Below are 19,964 nucleotides of genomic sequence, written 5' to 3' on the forward strand. Positions count from 1 at the left end.
ATATTCTACAGTCTTTAACCATTTTATTCATTTAGTCCATCTTCATTGTTGAGGATTTCCTTTCCTCCTTCTGGATCCTCTTGTTTTTATAGTGTGCTTTCCATTAGAACTTCTCACTTGCTCTTCTGCTCTAGTCAAGCTTCTTTCTGCCTCTGATCCTGATGATTCACTTGATTTCTCCTTTTCTCGTTTCTCATTTGCTTTTTTCTCCTCTTTTCTGCCCAGCCACTTCTTTGTTTTCATAAAACCTTCTGCCTTCATTTTTAAGTTAATATAATGACTCTTCCTGGAATTCAAAGAGAACACCTTCAGGCACCAATCACTTATACATAATCAACTTTGTTCTCAAGAGGGATATCAACTCCACATTTTGTCTCCTTTTCTGTCGTATTTGCCATTGATTATGTTTCAGGATCTTAATTTCTTTATCTTTTCTATGCCTTGCCTTGTATATTTCTTAAAACTTTTTATCGAAAGATCTTTCTCATAAATTTAACATTAATTTCTCTGGGGAGATTTTAATTCCTGGTGTATGCTGCATTAATTCTTTGTGCTGTGTCTATATTTTGTTGAACATCCTCTGGCCGAATCTCCATGAGCAATGCTAAATAAGTAGTAATCACTTGTGCTGTATCTTCTTTTTGTTCTGATAGATTCTGGAATCTATGTATGGCATTGACTCTTTCCATCTGTAGATTTAACAGAGTAATTTCATCTTGCTTGCTTTCCTGTTTTAGTTCTTCCATCTCCATTCATAATCACCAGTCTTTCTTCTGATCTTTTTGATGTCACAGCTATTCTGGCTATTTCTTTTTTATTTTCTGTAATTTGATTTTTAATATCAAGTAATTTGCATCCCTAATTCTTTCATTTGTGCACATAGCTGAACCATCCCCCCTTGTAGTTGCTGTAGCCTTGTAGATAACATTTCTCTGTTGCCAGTCCTTAAATGACTCTTACCCCAATAATTCACTGAGATATTGTGCCAATGAGCCTCTTTGAGTTCTCTCTTTTCCACCTTTTGTCACCATATTGATTTTCTTCTTCTTCTTCTTAAATTAGGTAAATAAGGAATGCTATTTAAAACTTCAGTCAGCAGCTGTTATTTTCCCTTTAAGGAGTGCTGTTTAAGTTTTCTGCCAGCAGATGTCACTATAACCTAATTTTCTTTCTCAAGGTACAGGTAGTTTTCTCTCCCTTCTCCCTTTTTCTCTCCTCTCCTCTTCTTCTCCCAATCCAAGCTGGGGGGGGGGGGTCACTTCTTCCATTATAGTAAGATTTTTTTAAAGAGGTAAAGTCCATTTTTGCTGACTCTTTATATTGATTTCTTTTCTGTATAGTTATTTAGGTCCATGGAGAGTTTCCTTATAGGAAAAATATCCTAACTTACTCAGAGTCTCTGGTTGAGACAGTTCCAACATTCTTTTGCGGTCTCTCAACTGTGCTTGGAGTGGTCCCATCTCTTTGCCAAGATGGCTTCCTCCTCAGTTCGTGCTCTCAGATGTGACTTCAGAGGGGGAACCAGCCATCACCAATTCCACATGCCCGCTTTTCATATCTGCTGCTTCAGATGCTGCTTCTCCTCCTCCACCCCCCCACCCCCGCGGCACAGGAAGTGTCTCTTTAAGGATGCCAGGAAGTTCTGACATTCTCCCAAACAAACTAGTCTCTGTCCTTTAAGGCCGTGGAGGGTGGAACCCCACCTTCTCCATCAGCCCCAACACACCCCTCAAGTGTGAAAGACACATGGTGTTACAGCAGGGATGCTGTATGCAAGCTTGTAGACTTCCCTGCACTTGGGTAGCTTCAGTGCTCACCCAGCCAAGACATCTGAGGGTAAGTGTGCAATGGTGGCCCAATGCACCTCCTCTGAGGCATGCGCAAAGTCTAGCCAGATTCAGGAAGTCTCACCCTGCCAACGCAGTGCCCATGGCAGTGACAGAGGAAATGGGGTAGCTGGCCGAGCCTGTGGGTTCCTCTGCTTTGAGCCTGGTCCTGGGAAAGGGTGGCCGTGTGGTTGCTTTTGGTGGCAGTGTGATTCCTCCAATGCCTCGCCTCATCCCAGTGCACCCTGGAAGCTTCCACCCAATAACCAGAGTCTGGATCACAGTGGTAGATTAACTCCAGCCCGCAGAGTATTCTGTCTCCTTCTTAAATTCCTTTGCCCCAGTGCTCACCTGCAGACCCTTAAGAATGTCACCAGCCTCCCAACCCCAGTCCAGAGGTGAGCTGCAGGTGTATAGGCATGGGTTGGCTTGTGCAGAGGTTCACAGCTCACACTCCCCCGTGGGGACAGAGCTATCAGGCTCACACCATTTTAATTAACTTCTGAAGTCCCCACAAATATTCTCACTGAATATATGAATGTGAGAGAAAGATGGTTGAGGAAAGGAAGAATGAAAAAAAAAACATAACCCACTAATCTGGATTGGATTGCAAATATCACAGTGTGCATAAATGCATCAGCATGCAACTTCATGATGTATATGCTAATATATAATAGGAGAGGATCCACTACAAATACCTGGATTCTCTCATTCATTTTCTTTACTTCCTTATTTTATGTCAGCCGAAGACCCTTCTGAAAGTTATCTTTTTTTGAGGATTAGCATTAATCCAATTATTTATTTTTATGTAAACTTTGAAAAAAAATCAAAGTGTTAAGATCTTTTGCATGCTAAAAACACACTGTAAATATTTAGAAACAAGAATTACAGCTTCCTTCTATATAAAAGTTATTTGAGGAGTATGGGCAATCCCCACAAATATTTTGTAACTGTTTACAGAAATGTTCAGAATCAGAGCTTTCTGAGAGGCTAGAGAAGCTAACATTTAGAGCTAAGACAATGCATATCTAGAAGGCAGAGTGGGGCAGGGATGTGTATGAAAGAGTCATGCATCATGACTCTTAGCAAGTGCGTTTTGCTATGTTCAGTGTCTTCCTTTTTATTTTTATTTCCTACATTCCCTTTGTACTTTCCACTTCCAGAAACTTGAGCTTATGCTATATCATCTTTAATTCTTTAATCTACCCTGATATTAAAGGACTACACCTGAAATAGGAATTCCACAGTCAATTGACACTTGAAATTGTCTGTGCCTCAGATGACTCTATAGAAATCAGGGTGGATGATGAGATCATCCCAGAAACTGTGGTAGGCAATAAAAGAAGCATCAAGGCCAAAAAAGCAGATGGTGATTATGAAAAAGCTGTAGAAATCTAGTGAATAGACAGGAGGGTTTGGTATCAATAGCGTGTTGTAGAACATGGTGAGAGTTAGAACCAAATAGATCAGTGAGATGCCTGAAATGCATGAACACTAGGCTAGAAGAGCAGTCACTGTGACTGTATCCATTATAAATGACCACTACAGGAGATTAATGGCTGGGAGGAAAGAAGAGTGGTGACAGTGATGAAAGAGACGAAGCCAACTTCACAGAACTAAAAAAGTCTCTCAAACTGATTGGTGGGGATTCAGTAGGATGGGATGCTATCGCCACTGGAAATAATGCCAATGTGACTCAGTCCGCTCAAAACAGGGCTCCCTGGCCTCATGAGTTGTGAAGGTGGCATTATTCATATGACACATATTGTACTAAGAGGAGAAGCATGTCTACTCCAAGAATTTTTATAACCTGAAGTGAAAGCTGGAACCAGAAACAACAGGAGTAGGACTGCTGTCATCCTCTGTTGGTCACATCTCAATGCCAGTTGATGTTAGATGTGTACTCATATTAGTAGAGTTCTCAAAAGTTGACCAGGAACCCATTGGGGATCTAATGCGTCCAGGGAAGCACAACGGAACTTTAGAACCATGAAAGCCACCCTATGCTGAATGAAACTTATAGCCCAGAAATGACAGCACTGACAACGTCTTTCCAAGGTTTCAGGCAGGATTGCTCTACATGGAGATGCAGGAGGTTCAGCCTGTGGCATTCTGCAGGCAAAATGTGTTCTACAAACTATGGCCTTCATAGGAAAGTAACTAGAATGAGGTGAGGATTATACATGGATATTCTTCTTGCTGTTTTGACATTTCAGTCCCCTCCCTTTAAAAAAAAAAACTTTAAGTGATATGTAAAGTCTAATTTTCTAAATATATTCTATTCCAAGTTTTGATCAGATTTTATATTTTGGGATCATTTATTCTTGCCCCAGAAAATTATTAGAAGTCCTCTGTAGAGACCCTACAAGAATAATCAGGTCACATACACGTAACTGCTTGTTTTGGGTTTTTTCTCTCCCTATGTTTCAGGACTCTGGCAACCAGAAAAGAAGCTGGAGTGGGACACAGTTTATCCTATTTTGTCACACTTAGTTGCCATTTTTTCATGTTCATTTTTAGACAAAGTTCTAACAAGAAACAATAACAACAAAGTCCCACAGTTCTGCCTACTATATTCTATCATATTATGCAAAAGCAATATGAAACAAGGAACATGCAGCAGGATGTTCTATCTACGTTTAATCACACCCTTCTTCATCAATGAAAATTCCTCCCAGTCTAAAAGACTGGGAAGAGTGATACATCTACCAGATTACATATTCATTTGAAATGGTTAGAATCTCAGTTGCTAAACAGTCAAACAAAGCAATGGAGAAACACGCAAGAAATGAATGGGAAAAGTTAAAATGCACATTGTGACTTAACACAGCTGTTTTCTTTCAAGATAGAAAAAGCCGAAGAATATAGCCATGGGTAGCATACAGGAAGGCTCAGCATGAATGAGCTACTGAATTTCAAGTGTCTAATGAGACAGCTGTGGAAAATCTGAGGCATATTAACTCTAGCTGTTGTTCAAGGCTAATTTGATATTGGAAGGATTCCTTGAAGTTGATGCACTGCCACACATATAAAAAGATACAAAATAGCTTCAAATCATGGAATATATATATTGCTTGTGCCAGTTTTAGTTTCCGAGAAAACATAAAAGGTAATTAAAAGGTGGGAACCTTTGGTTACTGTAAGTAACCTGTCCTCTTTCATGATCTCTGTAAACCCACATTATTGGGAGAGTAGCAAAATTACTTTTCAACAGTGGGTAGGTGGTACTGGAGCACTGAAGACAGCAAGGCTCTGCCAAATCCAGGATCCCTGTGCAACCTGACATCAATCCTCTAATGCTGTGCAAAGGCAGATGGTTGCAACCACCTTGCTGCACAAGAGATGTCTGGAATGGGTACACAATTCAGGAGGGCCACAGAGGTGGCAACTGATCTCACCGAGTGCCCTTTAATGGGAGTTGCTTACATTGTAATTCACAGTAAAGTTTTAACACAGAGATGATTCATTACAAGGGACGTGGTGGCGCTGCGGGCTAAACCGCAGAAGCCTGTGCTGCAGGGTCAGAAGACGAAGCAGTCGTAAGATCGAATGCACGCAACGGAGTGAGCTCCTATCGCTTCTCCCAGCTCCCGCCAACCTAGCGGTTCAAAAGCATGCAAATGCAAGTAGATAAATAGGGACCACCTCGGTGGGAAGGTAACAGCGTTCCGTGTCTAAGTCTCACTGGCCATGTGACCACGGAAGATTGTCTTTGGACAAACACTGGCTCTATGGCTTGGAAACGGGGATGAGCACCGCCCCCTAGGGTCGAACATGACTGGACAAAAATTGTCAAGGGGAACCTTTACCTTTACCGATTCATTACAACACTCCTTGTGGGGGAACCTTTAGCCCTTTTTAGTTTCTGCCATAACATATAAAGAGTCTTTGAAAGCAAGCGCCCTATGAACATCCAGTACATGCAGAAATTTCTCAATGTCATTTTGTGGGTGGGGAAGAAAGTGGGATTTAGGTGGAATTAGGAGACAACTTTGGGCAGAAAAGATATGTTTACAGTAGGTCTTATACAGAATGTGCAGACCTCACTGGTACATCTTGCTGATGTGAACACTACCAGGAAGATGGTCTTAAGGGTAAGTAATCTGATACTAGTTACAGTGATTGGCTCAACTGGTTTTTCCATGAGACTCTGAAGAACTAAAGGCAAATTCCAGGGGCTGAGTACCTTTAAAAATTTTTAATGTCTGGAATGGTGAACAATGGCATATAGTCCTTAGGCAGTGCATAGGCAGATGTTGCTGCCAAGTGTACTTGGAAAGAAAACATTTTGAGACCTTTTTACTTTAGGTGGAGTTTGGGTAGTGTGGGTGGCATATAAATTAAATTAAATAATTAAATAATTAAATAATTAAATAATTAAATAATTAAATAATTAAATAAATAAATAAATAAATAAATAAATAAATAAATAAATAAATAAATAAATAAATAAATAAATAAATAAAATATATTTGATGTCTTCTCCAAACTGTTTGGTGCAGACTGCAGGCATGCCTTTCCATTCTGCACTGTAAGGAGATCTGGACAGTAAGGCAGTTTGATAGATTGTCTTTCTGCCAGTAAAAGAAGTGGGGAAAATCAAGACTGTCTTGGCCATCATAGCACTGTCACTATCACATTGGCATTGTTTCATCAGATCTTAGCTAGAACTTTTGGTAACAATGGAAAAGATGGGGAGGCATACAAGAAGTTCATTGACCAGTGGTGAAGGAAAGTGACACCAAGTGATTTGTTGGTGGGTTGACCTCTGGAACAGTAAAGCCAGCACTAATGATTTTGGTGAGATGCAAATAGATCCACTTTAGGGTTTCCCTGTCTCTTGAAGATCTTTGTAGCAACTGCTGGATTTATTTATGTATTTATGTATGTATTTGTTTGTTTGTTTGTTTGTTTGTTTGTTTGTTTGTTTATACCCCGCCCATCTAGACACAAGTCTACTCTGGGCAGCTAACAATAAAAATAGAATAAAAACAGTATAATAAAATAAAAAGCAACAATAGTAGTATGGTTCAAGATGGAGGAAAATAAAAACAATCAAGTGATGACAGGAGAAAAAGCATGCCTAAAGAGCCAGGACTTAAGTTGGCTCTTGAAAACTTTCCACTCATGGAAATACACTTTTTTCTGCTTAATGAGTCTGCCTGAGTGCTTTCTTGGCCTGACAGGCAAATTGCTATTGGCCAGATGTGGTTGTACCTGCTTCAGTCCCAGAGCTGGGTGGAGAGTGTTGTTATTGGTGATCTTGGTTTTGTGTCTCCTTGCTTGCTAATATACCACATCACTATACTGTTGTTAGTTATCTTGTGTTCCGAATACCTTAATAGAAACCAATACTTCTTAGCTTGTTTATATGGATTCTTGATTTCCTGAGGAATCATACGTTGTGTGTGCTGAATTGGTGGCAACATTTGTCCCATTCTGTAGTGGACACGTGGTTATGACTAATGTTGGCCTCAACATTTCAAACGGTTATTTTGTGGTAATGTTGTAGTAAGACATCCACTACTTTAGTGATAGTTTTACAGAAGGCGGGATTTTGATATATATTTTTTCTTGCATCAATCTTGGTAATCGGAGAAACCATAATTGTAGGGGCCTAATTAGCAGCCTGGCATGTGTGTTGTGATAATTGACACCATGAGCGCCAGCATCCTTTGAATATCTTTGGATGTGATCATTTGTGCTCATAGTGAATATAGTTGCTATTTAGTTGGGTGCCCTTTTCTTTGGCAGCATGACTTGAGTCAATGTGGTGTTTATGTGAATTCCTATGAGGTCTATGACTTGTGCTGGAGTCAGGCAAGATTCTCTGGAATTTATGAGTTCTGATTTCAGTAGGAGACAGATTGTTGTATGAAGGGTGGTTTTGAGTTGCCTCTCTAATGCTTCTACCATAAGCCAGTAATTTATATAGGGGTAGATCATTATACATTTTAATCCAAGGTGGGCTGCTATAATGCCGATGCATTTGGTGAAAACCCTTAGGTCTATGGAAAGGTCAAGTGGGAGGACTTTGAACTGTGTTTTCCTATGCTGAAACAGAGTGGCTCACAGTGTTAAAAAGAAAAGAATTAAAAATACATTAAGTTATACAGGTGTACTTCGGTTTACGTATGCCTCGGTTTACATAATTTTTGATTTATGAGCCAAAATCCGTAAGAAATAATGCCTTGGTTTACGTTTTTTATGGGGGGGTGGGTTCGCTGTATGAAAAGGACGCATCACACCTGGAGGTTTCCAGTGCCATCCCCATTGCTATAGCAATCCATGTTCTGGTTTACATAATTTCCGCATTACATAACGTCCCGGATGATGGATTAATTTTGTAAACTGAGGTACTACTGTACATTAAAAAACTATTAAACCAGGAAACTGATTAAAATACCTTTAAATGATTAAAGACATATAGAAATGTTAAAAATTATCTTAACTAAGAAGTGGCATTTAGGAACTCAGTCATGATAGTTAAACGCCTGCCTGAAAAGGTGGGTCATTAGTTGTCAATGGAAGGATAAAAGGGAGGGCATCAATGCGACCTCCTGAGGGAGAGCATTCAGTAACCTGGAAGCAGTCACATGTCCCATCAACTGTGGCTGCATTGGCAATGGGCCTGAGAGAACAGCCCCCTCTGATGGTCTAGGAAATGGCACAGAGTGCACAGATGCCTGGATCCAATCATAAGCTATCTACCTGCATTCCTTCCTCTTTCTTTCCTTTGGGAACCAGGTATTTGCTTTTCAATTTGGAATGTTGTGTTCTTGCTCCATTGAGAAAGCAGAAACAAAAGTCTATTTTGGAGGGGCACATCTCTCCTTCTCTTGATCCTTTTCAAATAATCTAGGCTTTATGACTTCTGAGATCCATACAGCATAGATCATGTTTGTTGTTATGAACCATCAAGGCACCTCCAACTTGTAGCAATCCAATGAATACGTGACCTCCAAAGGTTTCTATCGTTAAAAGCCCTGCTCAACTCTTGTAAAACCAAAGGCTTTAGCTTCCTTTATGAAGTCAATCCATGAATCTCATACTATGTTGCTTCATTATACTAACATACAAGTAGAAGTGGAGAAGGGTAGTCACATTAAAGAAAGGCCTTTGAACTGTTACCCTGGTTTACTCTTGAGTAATCCAGTCAATCTGATTTCTGAGTAGAACTGCATAAAATAGATCTATGCTGCTTTGTCACACTTCTATCTGAGCATGAACAGAGAAACGACAGTCATATTAAAGAGAGGCTTACAAATGTTACTTTAATCATGGCTGAGAAATCTAGTCTTGTCACTTATGGTCAACATAAGAATAGTCTTGGCTATGTGTTGATTCACACCTTTATTTCAAAGTAGGTGTCCCCAAAGAAGCATTTTATGTGAAGTCATTCTCCCAGTTTTCCATTCATACTTATGAAATGTTATGGTCAACTCATAAAGTAATGTAATGTATATAATGTAAAGTAAACTGAATTCTAAGAAATTCTAAATCCCCCTTTCACATAAAAGGTCCCTCTGTTTTGCAGGTGTGATTTTTTTGAGGAATTGGGTGGAATACTGGCCAAGCTTTAATAGATGTGCCTAGACATTCAACATGCAAAGAAAATAAATATTATATATTTTATATGGACGCATTTGTCATATTCACATACAGTTTTGTATATTTAAGAAAACCTACCTTGAAGTAGTGCAGCAATTTGGAGTGATTGTTGTGATGGATGTTCTTTAAGAACGTCTAAAACAGTTCTGCCTAAACTGTCCTTTATGTTGGCATCAATTCCTGAAATAGAAAAATATTATATCCCATGGTAGTAGGATTAAGAACAGTATCATATTCTCAGCTCTCCTGGCTAGAGGCATGTAGGACAGGGCAAAGAAGCTGGTAGAAGGATGCTCTGCTATGGGAGGAGGCACATCTGTGCTGGCAATCACTGGTATGCCTAAGGAAAGCTCAGCAAGTATAGATCTACTACCAATGGTATATCTGTTTGTGATAGTCTCCATTCTGATGATAGAAGCCATGTTGAATGCCGGATCCAAGGCCCCTTTGTTACCACAAGAGGAACTTGTAGGTATTTCCCCCTCCCCTCACTGAAACCAGGAGAGGGAGAGGGAATTTTAAAAATATAGTTGCTGGCCATTTTTAAAAACAGTTACATGTCAGCAAGACTTCAAAAAGTAGCGAGTAATCTTTCCCTTCACAGCTCCTCTTGCCTCATTTATAACTGCTCTTTAAATGTCTTCAATCAATATTCTTTATTATAAATGCATTACATTAATTGATAGTCTCCCTGCCCATTATGCTCCATACAGTACCAAACATGTAACGTCTTGCAGCTCCAACAGAGCTTAGGCCCATCCAGCTACATCTTCTGTCTTCATAAAAAATCATCATGTCTACAGGAGACTTTATTCCTTAGGTGCAAGCAATAGAGATGGGGGTACAGTGGTGCCTCGCTTGACGACGATAATCCGTTCCAGCAAAATTGCTGTACAACGAAATCGTCGTCAAGCGAAAGTAAAAAATCCATTAGAATGCATTAAAAACCGGTTAATGCATTCTAATGGGCGAAATACCTCATCGTCCAGCAAAGATCCTCCATAGGGTGGCCATTTTCCGGTGCCTGTAAAGCGAAAAAGCCCTCCTAAACACAGTGGGGAGCCATTTTGCACGGCGGGCAGCCATTTTGAAACCCAACGATCAGCTGTTTTCTGATCGTCGTTAAGTGAAAAATCGGTTCCTGAAGCAGGGAACCGATCGTCAAGCGAAAAAAGCCCTTTGAAACATTGTTTTGCGATCGCAATAGCGATTGCAAAAACATCGTCGTGAAGTGATTTTATCATATAACGAGGTAATCGTCAAGCGGGGCACCACTGTATTCATATTTGTATACGAATATGAATACCCCCACAAAGCTGGACATAACAAGGGTCCAGTCTCCTGGGGTCAGACCATTCAGTAATGTGTCCGCCGCCACTGCTGGCTCCGCTCTCTTCCAATCGCTCTGCAGCTCACAATTGGCTATCCATTCCTGGCAGAAGGAGGGAAGACAAGTCTCCCTGCCAGGCTAAGGAATAGATAGCCAACCACAACGTCTAGAGCAATTGGAAAGGAGAGCGGAGCTGGTGGCAGACACATGAGTGGATGGTCCAGCCCCAGGGGGTGATTACAAATACCTCCATCTCTAATAAGCAATTCAAGAGTGGTTTGATTTTTTAATTATGTTTTATTTTAAAGCCTCCAGAATTCTGGCTGCAGGAATTTCTGCAGACTCCTGAGACTATAGCCCAAATAAATATTAAACTCCTGTGCCTGGTGAATTTTCTTGGACTACAATCCACTTCCTTAGACATATGATTGTGTGAAGAAGTATCTAAATAAGTTTATTATAATGCATGTATATTTGCCCTAAAAGCACCATATTAATCTTAAAGAATTAACAATACTTTTTGGATTTTTGTTTTTGTTTTTTGTGGCCTCAGGAAACAGTAGCTATTTACCTTACATCAGTAGATACTTTCCCAATAGTTTACTATGTATTTGGTTCCACTGCAATAGAGATTATCCATCTGGATATATGACATGTATCAAGACTTCTGCCTCCAATCCAGCAACTAATTTCAGATGAGATTAGATACCATGTTCTGGAAACAGAATACAGGGAATCTGTTTAAACAATAATTACGACATACCTGTGTCAAGCAGAATGCGTACCACATCCACTTTTCCAAATAAAGCTGCTTCATGTAATGCACTCCCCTTTTCTGTCTGGAAAAAAAATATTCAATGATAACCTCAAATATCATAAAATCCACTATAGTAGTAATGAAAAGCAGCATTATTGATCTAATAAAAGAATTAATAAATGATCTAATAAAATAATAATGATCTAATAAAAGATGCAATATTGATTAGGCTTGAATAACACTGCAATTTTATGTATTTTTAGTTTGAATTATGTTGCATTAACTTCAATGGGATTCACTCCTCTGCAAAAAGTAGTGTAACCAAATTCGTAAGAAAAAGTTCCTTACCTGCAACTGTGGTTCTTCAAGTAGTCATCTATGAACTCTCACATATGAGTCTTGGGGCTAGGCAGCGTTGCATTTGAAATCTTCTAGATCTAATCTTCATGCAACCTACCCCATTGTGTATTTCTTGCCACATTTTAATGTTTTCCCCTTAGATCTATGTCTGCTGTAAACAGATATTAAGGTTCAAATAATCAGCAGCATGGTGGACTCTGAAGAGAAGGTGAGTTGTGTGAGTTCACAGAGAACAACTTGAAGAATCACAGCTACATATAAGCTGCTGCAGCTACTACTACTTCTTCTTCTTCTACTACTACTACTACTAAATCAATGGGGAATTGGTTACACATACACTCTGTAAATTCCATTGATTTAAATGGTCCACTCTAGTTCCAAATTACTATGCTAAAGTAAATTGCAACTACAGTAGTCTCATTTTAATCCATCAAATTTAGAGTTGATTTACCAAGTCCCCACTGATTCAATGGGCCTACTGTGACTTACTAGTCTAAGCAACAGGATTTCAACTACTGATTCAGAAGTTACTGTGTTGTAGAGATGTTTGGCAATAAATAAAGCACATCAAACAGATAGATGATCAACAGCCATACATTAGCATTTACTGATATTGATGGAAACCATTCACCTAGAGAATAAATATATTTATTAACTACTGGATAGCTCAGTGGTTTAGATACCTGGCTGTGGAGCCAGAAGTTGAGAGTTTGATTCTCCACTGTGCCTCCTTGACTGGGGCTGGACTCAATGATCCATAAAGTCCCTCCAACTCCGCAGTTCTAAGGTTATCATTATCATTATCACTAAAGTAGCCCCTGCTCCTTAAAATTCCAAGAAATTATGGAAGCAGCCAGATGTAGCAACAGGTAGGAAAAGAATATTATAAGGAATTTCTAATTTCCCGAAGCTTTCTGATCACCAGTGAGTAGATTCAAACAACACATATTTAACATAATTTTGTCCAGATATAGAAATTTTGTAGGCCTGAACATGTATGTGTTTCATTAACGAGCTGCCATTGTGCACAGATGTGAGAATGCTGAATCACTCTGGAGATGATGCAATGTCTTGAAACCAGAAGAAGACCAGGTGCAAAGGATGAAGTCATCTGTCTTCTGATTGGACTAAAAATGCCATGTACATGTATATAAGTGGACTGTGTCTTTGTGTCTTTCTCTTCCTCTTCCACCACTTGCTGCCATGCATTATGCAAGATTGTATAAAGAGTTCCTGCCATGCTGTTGAGATGCCTGCCTGTAAATATCTGTAAATACAACCGTCTTGCAACAAAGAAGAACTTGTGTCTTCAATAACTCTGCGCATTTCTACTGTCGCCAAAATCCTGACAAATTTTACATGCATACTATGAGTTGGATTCAGAATCTGCCTTCTGCTAGAAGAGCTCTGCTTGAGGAAGAGCTCTCTAATTGATATTTTTTGATTCTTCCCCACCAGACACCATAATTTACCTAATTCAGCATAGCTTGAAACATCTTTATATGCTCTTCCCTTTTGTTGCAAGCACAAAAGACTATGCTCCCACACAAGCTTTGATATTGCATGGAATATGAAATAGAAGAGTAAGTATTTATTATGTCAGGGTTCTCTGTTTAAGAATCAGCAATCTGAAATACACCCAGAGGGACAGCAGCAATAGGAGGTTAGCACAGATGTTGAACTGTAGAGAATTGTCTGATATATTCATAGCAGTCAGATTGTCTGTTCTACTCTTCTATCCAATCTGCAGGAATATTATATTACTTTGTGATATTTCATTATGGGGTTACAAATACTTCTGTTCAGGAAAAATCAGGAAAAGGTCACACGGTTGTCGAAACAATACAAATGCAGGAACAGTTGATACCTTCATTCAACCATTAAGAACGTAACAAAACAAAAAACAAAAAGTGAGCTTTCAGTGATGAATCATCCTCTTCAAGGCTATGAATTAAATTCTGGTAGGTAATTCCAAAATTATATACTGTACTGTTATTAATGTCCCAAATCCACAGGGCTGATGTTGAGGCCAGGTTAGCTTTTTAGTTGTTAATGGCTGCAGTATGCCAGTTAGTTCCAAGCTCCTCCTCAGCTAGCAGTTTGGAATTGATGGCCTATTTATTAAAGCAGTGGACCATCAGGCATTCTGGGGGTCCCTTCTTCCCTCTTTCTGCCTTTTTGAAACTCCAAGAATTTATATTTAGCTAGAGAAGAAGAGCACTTCTTCAAATTTATCTATCGTACAACTGCAAAAGAACACAAGAACACATTAATAACAGTATATAATTTTGGAACTACCCACAAGAACTTGATGCACAGCCTTGAAGAAGATGATTTACCATCAAATGCTCACTGTTTTTTTCTGTTTTATATTCTTAATGGCTGAATAAAGGTGTCACTTGTTCCTGCATTTGAAATATTTCTATTGTGTCATATAAAACAGAAAAAAATCCACAAGTCTTTATTCAAATAATAGCTTTAAAAAACAATACTAACTTGGCAGCTGACATCCATTCCAGCTTCTAGTAGAACCTGTACAACAGCTTTGTGACCATTACGAGCTGCAAGGTGCAAAGGAGTATGTTTTCTCGTATTACAGCTCATCAAGTTTGGATATGCATTGATTATCATCTTCACTACTCGCAGACGGCCATATAAAGCTGCCAAATCCAATGGTGTCTCTAATTTGTTGTTTCTTATTGTTGGATCAGAAAGTTCTTCAAGCAAAACAGCTACCACTTCAGAGTGTCCATACTGGGCTGCACAATGTAAAGCTGTTTCATTTTCATTGTTCTGTTAAAAGAGAAAATAAATCATGAAGTGTTTTATCAATAACTATAAAAAAGAGTTTTTGAGGCAAGCTGTTTGAGCACACTGAAATTGGTCTAAGAGATATTATTTCAAAAGTAATTCTTTTACTGATAGTGCTGAGGTCAAGTAGCTTTAGCAACTCAATGCTTGTATTGTACATTGTGCAGTCTTTCCCCTTAAAGCAGGAGGAAAAACATGAACCATGGCCATTCATGTGATGGCTGATGAAGTCTACAAATTTGGTTCAGTATTTAATGAAACGAATGCAAATATAAACATCTAGATAAGCTGTCCAAACAGAAACCATAACTGTTACCAAATAAACAGAGAAAAATAGCATAGTTATCACAGTTACCATTCACATGATACTAGTATGAGAGCAGGATTTTGCACATAGATAAACAAACCAAAATAAACACTATTGCTGTTAACTGTTAGTCCCATTGATCCATTACATTTTATACAAAGAACTAATAATTGTGACTATCACTTCATTACTGATTGGCTCATGGCATCACTCCAATGCTACAAGAACTCTAGGCTGAACCATAAGATTCCATTACATGAGCAGCAGATTCCATTGCACTCCTTACACAGGGATGTCACTAATTCCGCCCATATCCTCCAAAAGTTGCTCTGGAGACTTTTCTCCCAGAATACTTGATGCTAGTTTCTAGGCACATGAGGAGGAAATAGCTATGTCTTCTCCACATACAGATGTGCCTTCTTTCTGTAGCAAGATCTTCAGATACACACACACACACACGTATGTCACATAATTTGTGTCATACATACACACACGTACGTGTGTATGTATGTGAGACAAATTATGTGACATTAACAAGGGCTTTCAAGGTAAGTGAGAAATATAAGGAGTGCTTTTACCAGTTCTACTCTTCCATGAGTTTCCATGGCCAAGTGGGGATTCATATCCTGTTGATATGTATAATTACTCTAGTAAAATAAAGGAATAAACACAGTATTTCTTCAAATTTAACTATATATACTACTGCAAAAGAACATAAGAATATACTGCACCAAACAAATATTGTGCAATTAGATGAAAGGCTGTACCCATGTTTTATAAGATGCAAATATTAGGTAAAATAAGAAAGACTGATTAAAAATAACAATTTATACCTAGTTATTACATTTTGCATCCACATTTTATTATTTACACCAGGGGTCCCTGTTACATACAGCACTGATGGTACCTGTCTGTCATGGGTTTGGAGGGAAAGTTCCATCCTATGGGGAGTGGAAGGCGGGACATCAGGGGGGAGGTGCTGTACTGTATATATATTTGGAGCTTGTGTGGAGAGTGGGGAGTGGGAGTCTGTGTGTCAGACTGAGTACAACTGTGTGTCAGTTTGTACATACCTGATAGGTTCAGGTTTCTATATAGGTAGCCAGAACTGATAGGTTCAGGGTCTGTGCTTTCCTTTAAAGTGTTCTGTGTGAACCAAACTGTTGTATGTATGATTGAGACTAAGCCACGTTACAGTATCTTATTTACTTGATCTTTTTATTTACCCTGTTTGTTATTTAAATAAACCTTGTTCTTTTATTTGTTAAAATCCATTCCTGGTCTGTGTGACTCCTTATAGGGAATGGTTGGTGGCAGCTTAATTAAAGTGTGGCATACTCCAGTAGGTCTGGGGTTGTCACATTGATTGGTGTCCAGCGTGTGGGATACGACTGGTCCAGTTGTCCAGTGGTCCAGCAAAGCCTTGGCAAGTGTGCCCAGAGCAAGGGGGGTCTAGTCAGGGACAATCTGAGAGCGCGTAGGTAATCTTCTAGGCTTACCTCACGGGGAGGTACGCTAGTGGAAGAACGTGCCACCTCAGATTGGGGACTAGATTAGGGAGCTCTGAGGCAACCCGTTTTGGCGGGAAAGAGCTGAGGCAAAGCTGTGTGAAGTAACAGTGATCTAGCCTGTCTGCTGAGAGGCCTAGCAGAGGGGGTGGATTCTGCCTGGCAACAGTTGCAAGTTAGTGCTGAAGGAACAGCAGCAATCTATAGAAGGCTGTTCCTGAGGCAAAAGGAAAAAAGTCGTTGCTTTATTTTGAGGCTTGACTTTTGAAGGCAGCCTGTTCTGGGGGGGGATTATGCCCTTGACTCGAAGCCAAATGGTAGAAATGGAAAAAGAAGAAAGATTGGAGAGAGAGAGGATGGCGTTTGAGTTAAGAAAATTGGAAAGGGAGGCCAGAGAAAGAGCTGAAATCAGTCAGGCAGAGGCAGATGCCAAGGAAAGGGGAATGGCCATGAGGATGAAAGAGATGGAACTGAAACACAGAATTAGAATGGCACAATTAAAATTAACATTCCTAAATAAGAAAAATAACAATTTATCAGTTGAAGAAATTTCGGAAAGAGAAAAGTATGAGGCTCAGGTCAGACAAAGTGAGCAAGATCTTGAAAAATATAATCAGCAAAAAGACATTAAATTAAAAGAAATCAGAGATAAGACTGAAGAAAAAGTAAAAGAGATAAAAGCTAGGGCTGAGGAAGAAATTTTACAGATCAGGGCTGAGTTTGAGGCTAAGCAAAAGGAGCTGGATTTGAGAATAAAAGAGAAGAAATTGCAGCTAGAAAAGAAACCAAAAGAAGGCACACAGGTTAAGGCACAACATCAAAACCTGAATTATTCTGAAGAAAACATGAGGGAAACATGGGACCCTAAGTACTCCAAAGGGTTAGTGCAGAGCCCGCCAAAAATGGGCGGCCATTTTGTTGATAAAACTTCTGGGCAGAGCCAGTCCAGGAACCAGATTTTGGAGGGAAAACCAAAACCAGATGAGAAAGACTCCAAGTACAGCAGAAAATGTTATTTCTGTCAGGGAAAGGGCCACCTAATCTCAGAGTGTGAGAAATGGAAGCAGCTAAAGGGAAATTTGCCTCATGATTTGAGTGGAACCAAGCCAAAAGCTGTGTTCTGTGTCCAGACAGAGCAAAGCTCCTTGCCACTAAGGGAGCCTGTTACCATGGCTACTCAATCTGGAACAGTTACATCTGCTGATCAGGCTGAGGAAAATGGTCCTCTTGTGGAGGTCAAGCGCTGCTTACTAGTGAGAACAGATTCACAATTGTTTGAGACTGCAGGGGTGGACGTAGGAATACTTGACCATCAGTATAGGGGGCTAAGAGATACTTGTTCCCAGGTGACCCTGTGCCATCCAGATATTATTCCTAGGGAGTATATAATCCCAAATGAGAGCCTGAAGGTGGCAGGGATTGAGGGACAGGTGATCTCACTGCCAGTAGCTGAGGTACCTGTGAGCTTTCAAGGCTGGAGGGGAGTTTGGCGGCTAGCGATTTCATCGACTCTGCCAGCAGCCGTGCTCGTGGGAAATGACCTGGCTGAACATGTGAAACGGGTGCTAGTGATTACACGCTCACAAGCCACCACGGGGACAGTTCAGGGGGGTACTGAAGGGCCCGAGGCGGAAGCAGATGAGGGTAGTTCCGAAGCTGTGGTGGAAACCTTAACCACAGACAGCAAATTTGGCCAAGAGCAAAAGGCAGATGCCACTCTCCAAAAGTGTTTTGAAAAGGTGACAGACACCCAGCTAACACCTGAAACCACAGCGAGATTTCGTGAGAAAAGGGGAATTTTATATAGAGAGACCCTGATGAATATCTCAAAAGGGGGAGATGGGATCAGAAGTCAGCTAGTGGTACCTGAAAAGTATCGCCCCATGATCTTACAAAGGGAGCACTCTGACATGTTTGCTGCGCACTTAGGGGTGAACAAAACACAGCAGAGAATCACACAAAATTTTTACTGGCCTGAAATAGGGAAGCAGATCACGGAGTTCTGTAAACAATGTGATGTGTGTCAGAGGCAGGGAAATAACCGTGACAGGACCAAAGCGAAGTTGTGCCCTTTGCCTGTGATTGACACCCCGTTCAAATGTATAGGAGTGGATATTGTGGGACCTTTGCCCAAGGCCACAAAGAGGGGAAACCGGTTCATTCTCACCATTGTGGACCATGCCACGAGGTACCCTGAAGCCATACCCTTGACTAACATCGAGACTAACACAGTGGCAGATGCCTTGGTGGGGTATATGTCCAGGATGGGATTTGCCTCAGAAATAATCACAGATTTGGGCACATCGTTTACATCGAAGCTCATGAAACGGTTATGGCAAATCTGTGGAATTAAACACAAGGAAACCACTGCCTATCACCCTGAAAGTAATGGGTTAACGGAGAAGTTCAATGGGACTCTAATGCGCATGATTAGGGCTTACTTGGCAGAGAATCCAAACAATTGGGACCAGAAGCTGCAATCCCTTTTGTTTGCTTATCGATCAGTGCCACAAGCCAGTACCGGGTTCAGTCCGTTTGAACTTTTGTTTGGGAGAAGGGTGAAAGGTCCACTTGATTTAATCAAACAAAATTGGGAACAGATCACCCAGGATGACCCACAAGATGTTGTGACATATATAGACTCTTTAATGAATGACCTAAAGAGAAACCTAGAGCTAGCAGCAGAGAACCTGCAAGCTCAGAAGGTTAGACAGAAAGCCTGGTATGACCAGAAAGCCAGGGAGAGGCACTTTAACCCAGGGGAGGAAGTGCTTTGGCTTAGGCCCTGCAAAGAGAACAAACTGCAGCTGGGTAGCCCAGAAATAAAATATTTGGGTCACATAGTAGGGGGAGGAGTGATCAAACCCCTGGAGGCCAAAATAGAAGCCGTTCGTGATTGGCCCAGACCCAACACCAAGAAAAAGGTCAAGTCATTTCTTGGGTTGGTGGGCTACTACAGAAAGTTCATCCCGAGGTTTAGCGAGATAGCGACTCCGCTGACCGATCTGACGCGGAAGAAGACTGATGACCGCATCCCGTGGACCAGCGACGGTGAGGAGGCGTTCCAGAGGTTGAAGGAGGCGCTCATCAATTATCCAGTGCTGCGTGCTCTAGACTTCGACCGGGAGTTCATCATCTACACCGATGCGTCTAACTGCGGGGTAGGAGCAGTTCTTTGCCAGGAGGATGAAAATGGTGACCAGCATCCAGTGTCCTACCTGAGTAGGAAACTCCAGAAAGGTGAGAGACATTTGGCAACAGTGGAAAAGGAGTGCCTGGCCATAGTATACGCGATTCAGAAGGCCAAGCCTTACATCTGGGGAAGACATTTTGTTCTGTGCACTGACCACTCACCACTGCAGTGGTTAAAGACAATGAAAACCCATAATAGTAAACTTATGAGGTGGGCTTTAAACCTGCAAGATTATGACTTTGAAGTGAAGGTGGTCAGAGG

The 19,964-nt window shown here is 40.5% G+C and overlaps 1 protein-coding gene across 9 annotated transcripts in view; it reads right to left on the minus strand.

Annotated features, from left to right (window-relative positions):
* ANKS1B (ankyrin repeat and sterile alpha motif domain containing 1B) overlaps positions 1–19,964 on the minus strand; it is a 456,219-nt gene that overhangs the window by 391,372 nt on the left and 44,883 nt on the right. For all 9 annotated transcript variants that reach the window (XM_078376055.1, XM_073000243.2, XM_020803323.3 and 6 more), the window contains 3 exons: positions 14,381–14,677; positions 11,531–11,606; positions 9,516–9,617 (listed from right to left, as the gene is read on the minus strand). In XM_078376055.1, coding sequence (XP_078232181.1) covers positions 9,516–9,617; positions 11,531–11,606; positions 14,381–14,677 — 475 coding nt within the window. The remainder of the gene's footprint in view (positions 1–9,515; positions 9,618–11,530; positions 11,607–14,380; positions 14,678–19,964) is intronic.

The sequence above is a fragment of the Pogona vitticeps genome, chromosome 5 (genome assembly GCF_051106095.1).
Source record: "Pogona vitticeps strain Pit_001003342236 chromosome 5, PviZW2.1, whole genome shotgun sequence".
Taxonomy (NCBI): Eukaryota; Metazoa; Chordata; class Lepidosauria; order Squamata; family Agamidae; genus Pogona; species Pogona vitticeps.